This window comes from Dendrobates tinctorius, unplaced genomic scaffold (genome assembly GCF_039654945.1).
Source record: "Dendrobates tinctorius isolate UK_male_01 unplaced genomic scaffold, ASM3965494v1 ptg000151l, whole genome shotgun sequence".
In the NCBI taxonomy this organism is placed as follows: domain Eukaryota; kingdom Metazoa; phylum Chordata; class Amphibia; order Anura; family Dendrobatidae; genus Dendrobates; species Dendrobates tinctorius.
The window spans coordinates 2,355,965-2,372,592 of NW_027361818.1; the positions used below are offsets into that span (position 1 = coordinate 2,355,965).

The 16,628-nt window shown below is 44.5% G+C and overlaps 1 protein-coding gene across 1 annotated transcript in view; it reads left to right on the forward strand.

The window, feature by feature from the left end:
• KCNAB3 (potassium voltage-gated channel subfamily A regulatory beta subunit 3) overlaps positions 1 to 16,628 on the forward strand; it is a 98,163-nt gene that overhangs the window by 26,663 nt on the left and 54,872 nt on the right. Inside the window, exons 3-6 of the mRNA XM_073547019.1 lie at positions 7,509 to 7,546; positions 7,676 to 7,755; positions 13,621 to 13,665; positions 16,190 to 16,234. Coding sequence (XP_073403120.1) covers positions 7,509 to 7,546; positions 7,676 to 7,755; positions 13,621 to 13,665; positions 16,190 to 16,234 — 208 coding nt within the window. The remainder of the gene's footprint in view (positions 1 to 7,508; positions 7,547 to 7,675; positions 7,756 to 13,620; positions 13,666 to 16,189; positions 16,235 to 16,628) is intronic.

Sequence of the window (16,628 nt, forward strand, 5' to 3'; positions counted from 1 at the left end):
ACTTGCTCACTGAGCCAGTGCGCGTGTCCTGAGTAAAGCGAACTGTGCTCAAAGATACCTGTGGAGCGGGCAGCAGCCGAGTAGGTGCGTACTTCAGAGCCGCAGGACCTGAAGCACGTGACTGCTAGAGGCGTGACCTAAACTCCAGAGAGCTAGGAGCTGCAAGAGAACTCCTAGAAGGGTAACTGCGAGACAAAGTTACCAAGGGGCATAGACAGGGAGGATAGTCAGGACGTAGCCAATGAGTCATATGGCACCACATTTTAAAAAAGACATCAACAAACTGGAGCAAGTTCAGAAAAGAGCGACCAGAATGGTGACCGGTCTGCAAACCCTGTCTTATGAGGAAAGGTTGCAGGATTTGGGAATGTTTAGTTTGCAAAAGACTGAGAGGAGACTTAATAGCTGTCTACAAATATCTAAAGGGCTGTCACATTGTAGAAGGATCAACTTTATTCTCATTTGCACAAGGAAAGACTAGAAGCAATGGGATGAAACTGAATGGGAGGAGACACAGATTAGATATTAGAAAAAACTTTTTGACAGTTAGAGTGATCAATGAGTGGAACAGGCTGCCACGAGAAGTGGTGAGTTCTCCTTCAATGGAAGTCTTCAAACAGAGGCTGGACAGACATCTGACTGGGATGATTTAGCGAATCCTGCTTTGAGCAGGGGGTTGGACCAGATGGCCCAGGAGGTCCCTTCCAACTCTACGATTCTATGATTCTATGATTCTATGATTCATACACAGAGATAGCTGCAAGGTACAAGAGGGGTGAGCAGAGAGTAGTCAGATCACAGGCAATGAGTCATACACAGGGAGGGTAGCGAAGTACAGAATCAACAGGCAAACTCGCAACGGGGAACAGAACCGGGTCAGAACCATATAAACAAGCTATAGCAACGAACAGGCACACAGAGGTCAGCACACTAGGCCAAAGGCAAAAGTATAACTGACAGGGATTGGAGCTTCCCAGGGGTTTAAGAAGCTCTCCCAGAACCATAGAGAGGCCACAATCATTAACCCCAGGTGTGCAGGTCAAAACCTGCACTGAGCTCCAGACATTAACCCCTGACATGCAGCTCAAAAACCTGCACTAGGATCATGACAGTACCCCCCTCTCAACGGGGGCCTCTGGACCCCCAGGCTTCCCCGGGTACTTGGCATGGAAAGCCCGAACCAGGCTATCTGCATGTACAGAGCGAGTAGGGACCCATGAGCGCTCCTCTGGTCCATATCCCTTCCAGTGGACCAGGTACTGCAAAGAGCGGCGCACCCGCCGAGAGTCCACAATATGTCCTACCTCATACTCCAATTGACCCTCCACCAGCACTGGAGGAACAACAGGCTCGGAGTCCTCTTTGACAGACCCTACGGATTTCAACAGAGATTTATGGAACACATTGGATATTTCTAAGGAGGCGGGGAGACGCAACCTATATGCCACTGGGTTGACTATCTCCATAATCTCGTACGGACCAATAAACTTTGGTCCCAATTTAGCTGATGGTACCTTCAAGTTGATGTTACGTGTGGAAAGCCAAACCTTCTCTTCCACCTGAAACATGTCTCCCGAGGCTCTCTTTGTCAGCAAAATATTTGTACCTCCCCTGGGCCCGAGAGATATTTCGCTGGACTTCAGCCCAGAGGTTTTTTAACCGTTGAACGGACCCCTCTACCCCTGGACAACCGGAATCCACCCGTGAAAACTCCCCAAAATGCGGATTGAACCCATAGTTAATCAGGAATGGGGACATGTTGGTGGACTGACTCACTCGGTTGTTAAAAGCGAATTCCACCAAAGGTAACGCATCACACCAATCCTCCTGTCTAGCGGAGGTCAGACACCTGAGAATTTGTTCCAGGGATTGATTGGTGCGTTCTGTCTGACCATTACTCTCCGGGTGATATGCCGACGAGAAGGAGAGTGAGATGCCCAATTTCATACAGAATGCCCTCCAAAATTTGGCCACAAACTGCACACCTCTGTCAGACACAACATTCAGGGGTACCCCATGCAATCAGACCACATGCTGCACAAACAACCTTGACTATGTTTCTGCTGAGGTTAATGCTGCCAAGGGAATGAAATGGGCCTGTTTAGAAAACCTATCCACCACCACCCAGATCACGGTATTGCCCCTGGAAGGTGGAAGGCCGGTAATAAAATCCATGGAAAGATGAGTCCATGGCCTATCCAGAACCGGTAAAGGTATGAGTTCCCAAGCCGGCCGGTTATGCAAGCTTTTGGAACGGGCACACACACCACAAGCAGAAACAAATTTCTTGACATCGGACCTTAGTGAATGCCACCAAAAACCCCTGGCTACTGCCTCTCTAGTGGCCGTGATACCTGAATGAGCACTCAGCCTAGACTCATGAAACTCCTGCAGAAGTCTAGGCCGCAATAAATCTGGAACAAACAATTTATCCCCTGGCCTGGTTGCTGGAGCTAGGGCCTGAGCCCTTAAAATTTCTTGTTCCAACTCAGATGAGACCCCTGCCACTACCACCCCTGGGGGAAGAATGGAGGATGGCTGCTCGGGGGGGAGACACTGGGTCAAAACTTCTGGACAGGGCATCCGCTTTAACATTTTTGGACCCCGGTCGAAAAGTAATGGAGAATTGAAATCGTGAAAAAAAAAGTGACCAATGGGCTTGTCTCGGAGTAAGCCTCTTAGCGGAGTCAAGGTATGCCAAGTTTTTGTGATCAGTGACAACCATGATAGGGTTTGCCGCCCCTTCCAAAAAGTGCCTCCATTCCTCAAACGCCAGCTTGACCGCAAGAAGTTCTCTATTGCTTACGTCATAGTTTCTCTCAGCTGAAGAGAACTTCTTGGAGAAGAAGACACAGGGTTTGAGATTGGTAAGGGTGGCCGGACCCTGGGACAGCACAGCCCCCACCCCCACTTCAGAAGCATCCACCTCCACAATGAATGGTTTGGACGGGTCTGGTTGTACCAACACCGGGGCAGACATGAAACATTTCTTAATAGCTGAGAAGGACTCCTTAGCGAGTACAGACCAATTTTTTACATCAATGCCCTTCTGGGTAAGATCCGTGAGTGGTTTAACCACTTGTGAGAAGCCTTTAATGAATCTCCGATAACAGTTCGCAAATCCTAAGAAGCGCTGGAGCCCCTTGAGATCTCGAGGCTGAACCCAGTCAGCGATCGCCAGCACCTTCTTAGGATCCATACGAAACCCCGCACAGGACACAATCAACCCCAAAAAAGGCAGTTCCTGTACAAAAAACTGACATTTTTTCAATTTAGTGAACAATTGGTTCTCCCTGAGTCTCTAGAGAACTGTCTGTAGATGTTGGAAGTGATATTGGCTGTCCGGGGAATACACCAAAATTTCATCCAAATAAATAATAACAAAACGGCCTATCAGGTCAGAAAACACAACATTGATGAAATTCTGGAAAATAGCGGGTGCATTAGTTAACCCAAACGGCATTACCAGGTTTTCAAAGAGTCCGTCTGATGTGAGGAACGCAGTTTTCCACTCGTCCCCTTCCCGAACCCTTATCAGATTGTAGACCCCCGGAGATCTAGCTTGGAGAACCATTGGGCCCCAGCTAACTGGTTACATAAGTCTGGGATGAGGGGAAGCGGGTAAGTGTTCCTAACCGTTATCTTGTTCAGTTCCCGAAAGTCGAGGCACGGCCGCAAACCACCATCTTTCTTCTTCACAAAGAAGAATCCTGCTGCCACAGGTGACACAGAAGGCCTGATATGCCCTTTGCGGAGAATCTCAGCTATGTACTCCTTCATGGCTTGGAGCTCAGGCCCGGACAAATTGAACAATCGTGCCTTAGGTAACTTGGCTCCGGGTACTAAATCAATGGCACAATCATAGGGTCTATGTGGTGGCAGCGCCTCAGCCTCACTTTTGGAAAAAACGTCTTCAAAATCCTTCAGGTACTCCGGAATACCTTCCAGACCGACAGACGACACAGATACGGATTTAACAGCGTTAACAAGATGTCCCAGGTTACCACATTTATCTTTACATCCCCATTGAGTGATCTCCCCTGTCACCCAGTCAATGGTAGGATTATGGCGTTGAAGCCAAGGCATCCTGTTATGATTGAGTCACCGAAGGAGGCAAAAATAGAAATGCTAGCTAAGTCCAGAAAACCAGAGAAGTTGGCAGCTATCGGATTGCAGACCCCTGAACCTATCAACACAACTAGCAGTAGCCGTGGGGGGCTCCTACGATGCCCTAGGCCCCTCGATCACAGCCGGAGGACTACATAGCCTAAAGACAGAAAGGGAAATCTAAACTGCCCCAGAGCAGACCCCAAAGCAAAAGGCAGCCCCCCACATATAATGACGGTGAAGCAAGAAGAAAGAACAAAACACAGACAGAAAGATAGACTGAGCAAAGATGGGGCCCAAGCTAGCTTAGATAGGAAAGGACAGGAAGGCTGCTGTCTGCAATCCGTGAAAAACCCTATGAAAATAAGAGTCAACAAACTGACAGTAAAAAAGGCCCTGAAGACGCTAGGCTTCTAAAAAGGCTATGTCAGTACTCAGGAATATTCTGAAGACAGAGCAACAGGCAAAAGGAGATTCAGCTCACCCCAGCAGGGAATGGCAGAATCCAGAAAAGCAAGGAAAACAAAACACTAATGCAAAAAGGCAAAACAGAAATCTTAGCTTTAGATGAGCAGGAATCAGACTGGTTTCCTAGAAGTTCACAGAGAAATCACCCGCAGGCCAGAAGGGCTTCGGCAGCCTTATATCCAGTCATTAACTCCACTCAGCCAGTCATCATCATCAGCCCCAGGTGTTTGACAATCAGGCTCACTACCTTTCTTCACCAGAAGAGGGAGTTCCTCGGGCCTCAGTAGTGAAGGGGAAAATGAACTCACAATAGCATCCCCAGTACCAGTCCTGCAGGCAAGTTATCTAGCACAAGACAACTTAGTTTTTCCACATGAGTAGAACCCACTTTTAGAGAAAAAAGTTCAGACCTGCGACAGATACCGTCCTGCGTATGAGGGGACAAGTAAATTGCCACAAGTTTAACAGGATCCTGAAGCCTGACTGTCCCTATCTTATTAAAAGTCATAATTTTGGTATCAATCAGGTTCACGGCAGAACCACAGTCAACAAAAGCAGTAGTTTGAACTGGACCATTACCAAGTTCCAGTTCCACCTGCAGCACCACTTTTGCACGTGAGGAAAATTGTACCTGAAGGTCTGGGTAGCCTCCTCGACAACTACCCAGACTTAGTCGTTTCCCGCCATCTTGGAGGATGATGTACAGGAAGGGCAGTCCTCCTTCCAGTGTCCAGATTCCCCACAATAGAAGCACAACTGCTTCTCCCAGCGGCGTCTTCTTTCCTTTTCCTCACCGGTGACAGCGCTCACCTCCATAGGCACAGGAAGAGTCCCGGTCTCATCTCCACTGAAGAATAATGGTGTTTCCAGTTGCATAATGCCTCTAGCCCGCAGTCTGCGATCCATGCGAACTGCTTGGGTCATGGCATCCTCCAGGGAGTCAGGTGGAGGATGGAGTGCCAGGGCATCCTTCAGACATTCACACAGGCCTCTACGGAACAGCCCCAAAAGGGCGGCATCACTCCAAGATATCTCGGCTGCCCAACGTCTGAATTCAGTACAGAACCACTCGGCCGAGTGCTCCCCCTGACAGACACTCATCACCTTGTCCTCAGCCAAACGCACTCTATCAGGCTCATCATAAATTAGCCCTAAGGCTTCAAAAAACGCATCCACAGACATTCTCTCAGGGGCAGAAGAGGAAAGTGAAAATGCCCAGGCTTGTGGGGACCCCCTAAGCAGGGACAGAACCACCCCTACCCTCTGTTTCTCATCCCCAGAGGAGCGGGGTCTCAAAGAGAAAAGGAGCTTACAGCCTTCCTTAAATGCTCTGAATTCATCTTTGTTACCAGAAAACATATCTGGCAATTTAACCAGGGATTCGGGTGGGACTAAAATGACATCTCTTTTCCCCACCTGCTGAAAGCCTGCGGAAAGCACCCCCTGAGCCGAGTCCACAACCTACCGCTGGGACTGGGCCAGAGCTTGGTGTTCCAAACTTAGCTTCTGCAGTGACTGAGTCAAGCATTTCACCTGCTCAGATAAGGCATGCATTGGGTCCATGCTGCAGAAGTGAGGCGAGAAAAAGAAAGTTCTCGGTCAGTTATAATGTCAGGAACACCGTACTGCACTTGCTCACTGAGCCAGTGCGCGTGTCCTGAGTAAAGCGAACTGTGCTCAAAGATACCTGTAGAGCGGGCAGCAGCCGAGTAAGTGCGTACTTCAGAACAGCAGGACCTGAAGCACGTGACTGCTGGGGGCATGGCCTAAGCTCCAGAGAGCTAGGAGCTGCACGAGAACTCCTAGCAGGGTAATTGCGAGACAAAGTTACCAAGGGGCATAGACAGGGAGGATAGTCAGGACATAGCCAATGAGTCACACACAGAGATAGCTGCAAAGTACAAGAGGGGCGAGCACAGAGTAGTCAGATCACAGGCAATGAGTCATACACAGGGAGGGTAGCGAAGTACAGAATCAACAGGCAAACTCACAACGGGGAACAGAACCGGGTCAGAGCCATGTAAACAAGCTATAACAACAAACAGGCACAGGCACACAGAGGTCACCACACTCGACCAAAGGCAAAAGTATAACTGGCAGGGATTGGAGCTTCTCAGGGGTTTAAGAAGCTCTCCCAGAACCATAGAGAGGCCACAATCATTAACCCCAGGTGTGCAGGTCAAAACCTGCACTGAGCTCCAGACATTAAACCCTGACGTGCAGCTCAAAAACCTGCACTGGGATCATGACATTTTTTTTGCTGCCCCCTTTCTCAACCAAAAGGAGCAAAACAAAATAAATGCTGAGTTAACCCATCATGTAACTGTACATCCACATTGGAATGACTTCATGTGACATAAATGACATTGCAGCCGATGCGCGTGTGTGCTGGATCCCATCGGCACGCCTGTGACGTTATTACTGGGTGCTGTTGGGTTACTATGACAGCTGGGGGTTTGCTGAAGGCCACCGTCACTACCATCTTGGTCCTTCTCTCAAAGTAGACCATAAAGTAGATTTGAAGAAAGTGAAAATTAAAAAATTAAGTTTTAAAACATAAAATGTGCGTTACCTCCTTTTCTTTCATTAAAAATAAAGAAATTTTAAAAATGACTGACATATTTAATATCTTCAGGTCCATGAAAGATCAGTCTAACAAACTAAAAAGTGAGTTAATCCATATTATAAACATCATAATGAAAATTCCTACTATAGCTATGTCATTGCAAAAATAAAAAAATTGTGAAGAAGAAATAAAAGAACACACAAAAATGAAAAATTGACAGGTCCTTAAAGGGTTTTAGGGACCTACACATTGCAGCTTGATGTGTAAGCTATTGTGGAACTTCTCGGATACTATCTTGCATATGTGTTTACAAAGTTGGTTGGCCCCCATATGACCACTAACCATTGCTCTCACCCTCTATCTGCAGGAACCTGGGTAACATTTGGATCTCAGATTTCAGATGAGGTAAGGAACGCAGCTGGAGAGGGTGAACAGATCAGCTCCGGGAGGAAATGGGGCAGGTGTGAGACATATGGTTGGGGCTTAAGAACAATGAATGAGGTTGCTGACCCTGGCTGTATAATTTTCCACCAGGTAGCAGAAAATCTCATGACTGTTGCCTATGAACATGGCATTAATCTGTTCGACACTGCTGAGGTGTACGCGGCCGGCAGGTAAGAAGAGGCTGGTGGAGGGGCGGAAGGAAAGTAAATACTTAGGAGCAGTTAAAAAGGCTGTTCGAAGATTATTTAGCCACACAAATGCATTCAAGTGAATGGGACAAAGCTTAATACCAAGTAAAGACACTGCTAAAAGTTTGGCATTGTGCATTAAAGACCGGTGCAAACAAGAGGGCACAGTGCTCATCTGAGCTGTTCGGCAGGGTGCCAAGAGTTGGACCCAAATGATCTAATAAGATAAGCCACCAATTTTAGAGAACTGGATCACCCACTCACTATGGGCGTCCATCAGGACAGATCTATTTATATTAAGTCAGACGACACCCTTATAGGGCTAAGAAAAAGTCCAGTAATATCCGCTATTGGCTTGGAAAATAGTGTACTGCAAAAGCCTCCTTCCTTCCGTGAGCACTGCTATTTAGCAGAACCCAAGACAGGTCACATGAATCACTTTTCTTAAGTCCTGACTTGAAGAAAAAGCCTCGCTTCTCAAGGTAGCCATCTACATATAAATATACACTAGCCTAAAGATGATCAAAATGGGCGATTTCAACCACAATATCACCCGTCAGGTGAAATTTCACAATAATTATTTAAGTTGACTGATGACAGATCTTCATCAGCGAGAAAATAGTTGGCCATGGTTAAAAACTTTCATCCAATAGTTCATAAAATAATCTCTTTAGAAAGAAAAAATCCAGAAGGTTTCCCCAGAAAGATCACTTGTTCTTCATCTGGGAATAATCAAAATGAGGTTAAAAAAAACTCCTAGTGGACAATGTAGACTAAAATCCGCACCGGTGAGTGATCTTTTCACTCTGTGGTTACTCAACCACCAATATAATAATGTGCCTGGACAGTCATTGAGATGGAGCTCACGATCCCTGATTTTAGTAGTTGTGTCATTGCTGGAATAACTTTGGCCATAGTAAATCCTGTTCTAAAGGAGATCTAAAATCAAATGATCTGGTTGCCTACAAGCTAAAAATTATTTACAAAATATTTGTAGGGCGGTTGCCCATTCTTTACCCCCCCATTTGGCATCATAAAGGGAACAGGAGCTTCCTACCAGACTGTTCCTTGTATAGGTTCTGCTCCAGGCCAACAAACTATTGTGAAAATGAGATGATGAAGATCTTATGTATTCCGGCCAGATGCACCTGCCAAGCTGTTTTGAAGCCAGGATCGTCTCGGACTCATAAATTGAATTTTTATATGATCTAATATTAAATGCTGTTCTGGGTTCTGGCAATTTGCGTTTAATCAGTCTCATTGCTATTGAAGGAACAGATACTCGGGGAAAATGTTTGACTCTTGTAGAAAACTGTGTTATGCATAGACTTGGGTCTAGGGACAAAAGTGTGAAGGTCAGAGTAAGGGGAGCTTCACCAGAATCTCTGTGTCAGATGACATGATAAATATGCACAATTTTGCCGTATAGCTGCTATGTAGTGTATTTTCCTGTTAACTACTATGAGTATGTGGCTATTTTAGGCCTTAAGCATTTTGTTTTGTTTTTAAGCTTTGTGTTGATGTAGTCATATAATGGCTTGACAATTTTTTTGTAGGATGTGTGGTAGATCGGCTCACTCGGCTGCACATGGAGGTAGACACGGGGACACTACGACTTTAAGAACTTCCTTGGGTTTATTGTAGGCAGCATAAACCCAGGTTTGTTTAAGAAAATACAGCGCTCTGGGCAAAACAGGAAAACAAAGCAAAATGGTGGTGGAACAAACACAGTTCTTCTGTGTGCGGGGTTCCTTCCGCTCACGGCTTGCAGAACACACACTGTTCAGTTTCTCAAGTCCATGCAGCACTTTCCTGGAGTGCTCCTTCTCCAGGCGAACACACTGAAGGCTCTTTCCTTCAGCCATTTAAGCCCAGACCATGGGACTCCTCCACCACGCGACTGATCACATGACTGTGACCTCACCAAGGTCCTGTCAGCACTCAGTGTTGTTAGCTCTGTAGGCGGAGATATGGGGGGACACTCTCCCACCCGCTCTATGAATGTCCCCCTAAAAACCTGCCCATGGCATAACTTAACCCTCGCAACACTTACTGTGCTGGAGGAAATACAACTCTGGATTTTGTGTCACTGACGCCATTAGGCGTAGTGAAACATATCTCCCCTCTATTACATTACCAGTGACTCTGTCACAGATGGTTTGTATTTTTTTAACTCACACTATTTTAGTGAATATGCAATATCCTTAAAATTTGTTATTATTATTGAGGGGTGGGTAAAAAACCCTAGAAATGTCACCATTTTACGTTTTGTTACGGTATACACCTTTTACTGAGCGGTATAGGTGACGTTTTACCTTAATTTTGTGGGTTAGAATAAATATAGATAAATCCCATTATGGTTATTTTGACTACTTTAAAAAATAGTTTGCATTGCCGTATTATCACAACGTAACTTTCTCCATTGGGTCTAGCTAAATTTTCATTGGTTCCACTTTAGAGTACATACAACTTTTTATTCCTTTTTTTTTGGTGGGAGGCGGAGGAGTAGGATTCTTACAGTCGTAGCTTTCTCCATCGGGTCGAGTAACGTTTCAATGGTACCACTTTAGGGCACATACAACTTCTTAATCCTTCTTTCGGGATGGAGGAGTAGGATTCTCACAGTCGTAATGTTCTCTATAGGGTCAAGCTAATTTTCATTGATTGGTACCACTTTAGGGTACACACAACTTTTAAATCCTTTTTTTGGGGGGTGTGGAGTTCGATGCATGGAAGTTTTGATACAATGATACATAGAGGGCACCATCTTGTTGACAGGGATCAGCCTAAGGCATATCAAATCAGAATGAACTACACAAAAGATAAAGATGTATGTCAAAGAAGGAACCACCTAAACAAATATTCGCTGTATATTAATTACATGACAAGACAGAAAGACCACATACAGTTTAAAACAGTTAAAACAGCCAACAGGCTACATATGCTTTTCCCAACATGCCCATGGTAGTCCTAAAGTCCAACCTCTAAAGCATTACCCCTGAGGAAGCCACAAAGCCATTGGCAAAACACGTGGGTTTCTTTCTTCCTCCTCATAGACGTTGGTATCTGCCCTGCATCGTGGTTTTTTATCATGCACCTTCAATGCTGTATGAACCTTTGCTACTGTGCCGGTAGTATATTTTTCTATTTTCATGGTTTCACATGTCGGCGGTACCATTATATCATGGACACTAGGAGCTGGTTCTTTGCTCCACTCGCACTTTGGCTGCATTTTTGCGCATCCAACATATAACCATTGCATTGTCATAGCGCTTTTTTTTTTTTGATATTGGACTTATTATTACCACACCTGCGTTGTTATTAAACTACGTGCTTACTATCATTATCTCATGGACATTAGGAGATGGAATTTTGCTCCATTCGCACCTTACCTTTGCTTTCAGGTAACGAATGTTATATAATTGCATTCTGTTATCACATTATGTTTTTACCAAAAAATTTTTTATATTTGGTGTGCAGTGTGCTATGTACTAAAAAAGAATCTCATGCGTTTCGCCACTGGCTTTGTTGCTTCCTCAGGGGTAGTACTTTAGGGTTAGACTTTAGCTCTACCATGTACATGTCAGGAATTATGTACAGTTGTGCTCAAAAGTTTACATACCCCGGCAGAATTTTTGCTTTCTTGGCCTTTTTTTCCTAGAATATGAATAGCGCCAAAACATTTTCTCCACTCATGGTTAGTGGTTGGGTGAAGCCATTTATTGTCAGACTACTGTGTTTTCTTTTTTTAAATCATAACAAGAATCCAAAGCATCCAAATGACCCTGATCAAAAAAGTTCACATACCCTGGTGATTTTGGCCTGATAACGTGCACAGAAGTTGACACAAATGGGTTTGACTAGCTAGTAAAGGTAACTTCCTCACCTGTGACCTTTTTGCTTGTAATCAGTGTGTGTGCACAAAAGCTGAGTGAGTTTCTGGGATCCAGACAGACTCTTGCATCTTTCATCCAGCCACTGACGTTTCTGGATTGTGAGTCATAAGGGAAGCAAAAGAATTGTCATTGGATCTAAGGGAAAAGGTAGTTGAACCGTATAAAACAGGAAAGGGATACAAAAAGATATCCAGGGAATTGATAATGCCAGTCAGCAGCGTTCAAACTGTCATTAACAAAAGGAAAATCAGGGGCTCTGTAAAAACAAAACCATGGTCAACAAAAATTTCTTCCACAACTGCTAGGAAAATTGTTTGGGATGCAAAGAAAAACCCACAAATAGCATCAGCTGAAATACTGGACTCTCAGAAAACTAGCAGTGTGGATGTTTCAAAATGCACAATAAGAAGGCACATGAAGAAAAATAGGCTGCATGGCCGAGTCACCAGAAGAAAGCCATTACTGCGCAAATGCCACAAAGTATCTCACCTACAATATGCAAAACATCATAGAGACAAGCCTCAAAACTTCCGGAACAAGGTAATTTGGAGTGATGAGACCAAAATTGAACTTTTTGGCCACAGCCATAAATGTTACATTTGGAGAGAGGTTAACAAGGCCTATAATGAAAGGAGCACCATTCCTACTGTAAAGCAAGGAGGTGGATCGCTGATATTTTGGGGATGTGTGAGCTTCAAAGGCACAGGAAACTTGGTCAAAGTTGAAGGAAAGCTGAATGCAGCAGGCTATCAGCAAATAGTGGAGGCAAATTTGCAATCATCAGCCCGGACGCTGCACATGGGACGTACTTGGACGTTCCAACATGACATCGATCCAAAACACAAGGTCAAGTCGACCTGTCATTGGCTACAGCAGAACAAAGTGAAGGTTCTGGAGTGGCCATCTCAGTCTCCTGACCTCAATATCATTGTGCCACTCTGGAGAGATCTTAAGCGCGCAGTTCATGCTAGACAGCCCAGGAATTTACAGGAACTGGAGACTTTTTGCCAAGGAGAGTGGGCAGCTTTACCATCTGGGAAAATAAAGAGCCTCATCCACAACTACCACAAAAGACTTCAAGCTGTCATTGATGTTAGAGAGGGCAATACGCAACATTAAGATATGGGGTATGTGAACTTTTCATCAGGGTCATATGGATGTTTTGGATTCTCATTATGATTTAAAAAGAGAAAACACAGTAGTTTGACAATAAATGGCTTCACCCAACCACTAACCATGAGTGGAGAAAAGTTTTGGTGTTATCATTCATATTCTCTGAGAAAAGGCCAAGAAAGCAAAAATTCTACCGGGGTCTGTAAACTTTTGAGCACAACTGTTGGCTGTTTTAATTGTTTGTGGTCTTTTTGTGTTATTATTTAATTAATAAAAAGTGAATATGGTCTCTGGTTTGGCATACTTATTTTTATTTTGTATGGAAGTTCTGTATCACATGCAAAATAATGAACAAAGTAAAGAGTAAGATAACCAAATAAGCTGCTTCAATAACCGGTCATAATGACTGACAGTAAAGCGATACGATTCCTCCTGATAGTTTATCCTATAGATATAAAGTGAAATATTGTAACTTGTCTCCAGTGGTTTTAGCTTTCTGACAGTCATCGGTACAAGATATGAAGACTATGGCTGGATGGATGAGGTTCAGCGATCAACCAAACAAAGGATATAAGTTATAGGGCCAGTCCACTATCCTCAAAATGAGGGTGAAAATCATAGGGTGGAATTCTGTAAGGAGAAGGCCACGCTAGGTCTGGCGAGAAAGTCTCGACCACATGGAAAGTTCAGCAGTACAATGAGGAATTGCAAGTGACTTCTGAATCACGGGTAAATCCTAGAGAAGGAGGGCAGCAGGAGGGGTTTATGTTCCTGTTTTTCCTATGATGGGAACAATTACATGTCTGTAATTCCAATTTATCGTCTGATCTTCGAACAGAGCAGAGAAGACTCTGGGAAATATCCTTAAGAAGAAAGAATGGAGGTAAGATGTCATATCTCTCTGCACCTCATATCTACAGGCCCGATTCATCATTTACGATTTCTTGAAGTCATATCTCTTTTTTTTTTTTTTTTTTTGCTAATGGTATTTGCTGATGGTTTTTGCTCCAAACTCATCAAAATTGCAGAGGGGTGAACAATTTGGTGCAAACTAAAAATGCTCTTTATTTTTGTATTTAAAGGGAATGTGTCATCAGGTTTTTGCTAGCTAATCTGACAGCAGCCTGATATAAGGGCAGTGACCCTGATTCCAGCGATATATCACTTAGTTTACTGGGTGCAGTAGTTGTGATACAATCAGTGTTTTCTCTGCTGCAAATCTGGCAGAGCTTGAATGCTGAGCTTTATATAACCCCACCCACATCACTGATTGGCAGCCTTCTCTGAATAACTCCACCCACACCACTGATTGGTAGCTTTCTGTGTACACTCTATATTGACAGAAAGCTACCAATCAGTGGTTTGGATGGAGTTACACAGAGAAGCAGGAATAGGAGAAAAATGTTTTTTTGAAAGCACAAAACACAGTGACACATCACTGGGATCAGGGTCTCTGCACCTACATCATGCTGCTCTCAGATTACATAGCAAAAACCTGGTGACAAATTCCCTTTAAGCCTGTTTTTTAACCAAGCATTTAAAAAGTTGCAAAAATGTGCCAAATTGAAAACCCCAGCAGAAACCTTACTCCAAGCAGGAAGACTGCAATAAGAAGCACCAAAATACACTGCTCAGAAAAATAAAGGAAACACTTAAACAACAGAATATAACTCCAAGTAAATCAAGCTTCTGTGAAATCAAACTGTCCACTTAGGAAGCAACACTGACTGACAATCAATTTCACATGCTGTTGTGCAAATGGAATAGACAACAGATAGCATTTATTGGCAATTATCAAGACACCCTCAATAAAGGAGTGGTTCTGCAGATGAGGACCACAGACCACATCTCAGTGCCATTGTTTTCTGGCTGATGTTTTGGTCGCTTTTGAATGTTGGTTGTGCTTTCACACTCGTGGTAGCATGAGACGGACTCTAAAACCCACACAAGTGGCTCAGGTAGTGCAGCTCATCCAGGATGGCACATCAATGTGAGCTGTGGCAAGGTGGTTTGCTGTGTCTGTCAGCGTAGTGTCCAGAGGCTGGAGGCGCTACCAGGAGATGTGGAGGGGGCCGTAGGAGGGCAACAACCCAACAGCAGGACCGCTACCTCAGCCTTTGTGCAAGGAGGAACAGGAGGAGCACTGCCAGATCCCTGCAAAATGACCTCCAGCAGGCCACAAATGTGCATGTGTCTGCACAAATGGTTGGAAACCGACTCCATGAGGATGTTCTGAGGGCCCGAGGTCCACAGATATGGGTTGTGCTCACAGCCTAACACCGTGCAGGACGCTTGGCATTTGCCACGGAACACCAGGATTGGCAAATTCGCCACTGGCACCCTGTGCTCTTCACAGATGAAAACAGGTTCACACTGAGCACGTGACAGACGTGACAGAGTCTGGAGATGCCATGGAGAGCTATCTGCTGCCTGCAACCTCCTTCAGCATTACCGGTTTGGCAGGTCAGTAATGGTGTGGGGTGGCCTTCCAGAGATAGCCTGACTGCCATTAGGTACTGAGATGAGATCCTCAGACCCCTTGTGAGACCATATGCTGGTGAGGTTGGCCCTGGGTTCCTCCTAAAGCAGAACAATGCCAGACCTCATGTGGCTGGAGCGTGTCAGCAGTTCCTGCAAGATGAAGGCATTGATGCTATGGACTGGCCCGCCCGTTCCCCAGACCTGAATCCGATTGAGCACATCTGAGACATCATGTCTCGCTCCATCCACCAACGTCACGTTGCACCGCAGACTGTCCAGGAGTTGGCGGATGCTTTAGTCCAGGTCTGGGAGGAGATCCCTCAGGAGACCATCCGCCGCCTCATCAGGAGTATGCCCAGGCATTGTAGGGAGGTCACACAGGCACATGGAGGCCACACACAATACTGAGCATCTTTTCCTTGTCATGAGGCATTTCCACTGAAGTTGGATCAGCCTGTAATTTGATTTTCCACTTACATTTTGAGTATCATTCCAAATCCAGACCTCCATGAGATATTCATTTTGATTCACATTGATCATTGTTACGTTTTATTGTTCTGAACACATTCCACTATGCAATGAATAAAAATTTGCAACTGGAATATTTCATTCAGAGATATCTACGATGTGGTATTTTAGTGTTCTTTATTTTTTGAGCAGTGTAGTTGGTAATATTTGCATTTTATGAATTTGTCTTAAAACAACTGGAAATGTAAAGTTGTTGAGGAAAATAAAAATTAAATAGATAAAAAATAAAAAAGAAAGACAAGATAAAAAGTGCATAAAGAATAAGGCGCAAATACTAAAGTTCCTAAAAAAGGAGCAAATTACTCCAGAAAATTGAAGAAAGCAGCAATGATGAATCGGGGTCCACTGATCCAAGTAATATATTGTCTCACGTCTATTTATTTTCTGTTCTTTTTTAGACGTTCCAGTTATGTGGTTACAACCAAAATCTACTGGGGCGGCCAGTAAGTGTCCGAGACGTCATATCAGACGGGACATAAACTAGTGTTATGGGGTGACAGTATTTCTGGGATAAGAGGTTGATAGGAGAAACTCGTAATTGCTGCCCAATGACCGGCACAGGAAACGAAGCCAACAATACACTCCTGTAGAAGTCAGCGCCTCAGATCCCGACTATAGGCCAAGGGCAGCGGGAAATCGCTCCACAGTAATTCAGAGAACGCAGTCACCACCTTATATTATTATGGGGATATAAGTATTAAAATAATGTAGGTGATACCATCACTCTAAGATACAAGTCAGGTTAGTCTCTAAAGATGTAACGACTTCATCATATACCTTATGTCTTATTTCATGGAAATAAGTTGTATCTTTTTTCTCTTTCAACCTTTCCCTACA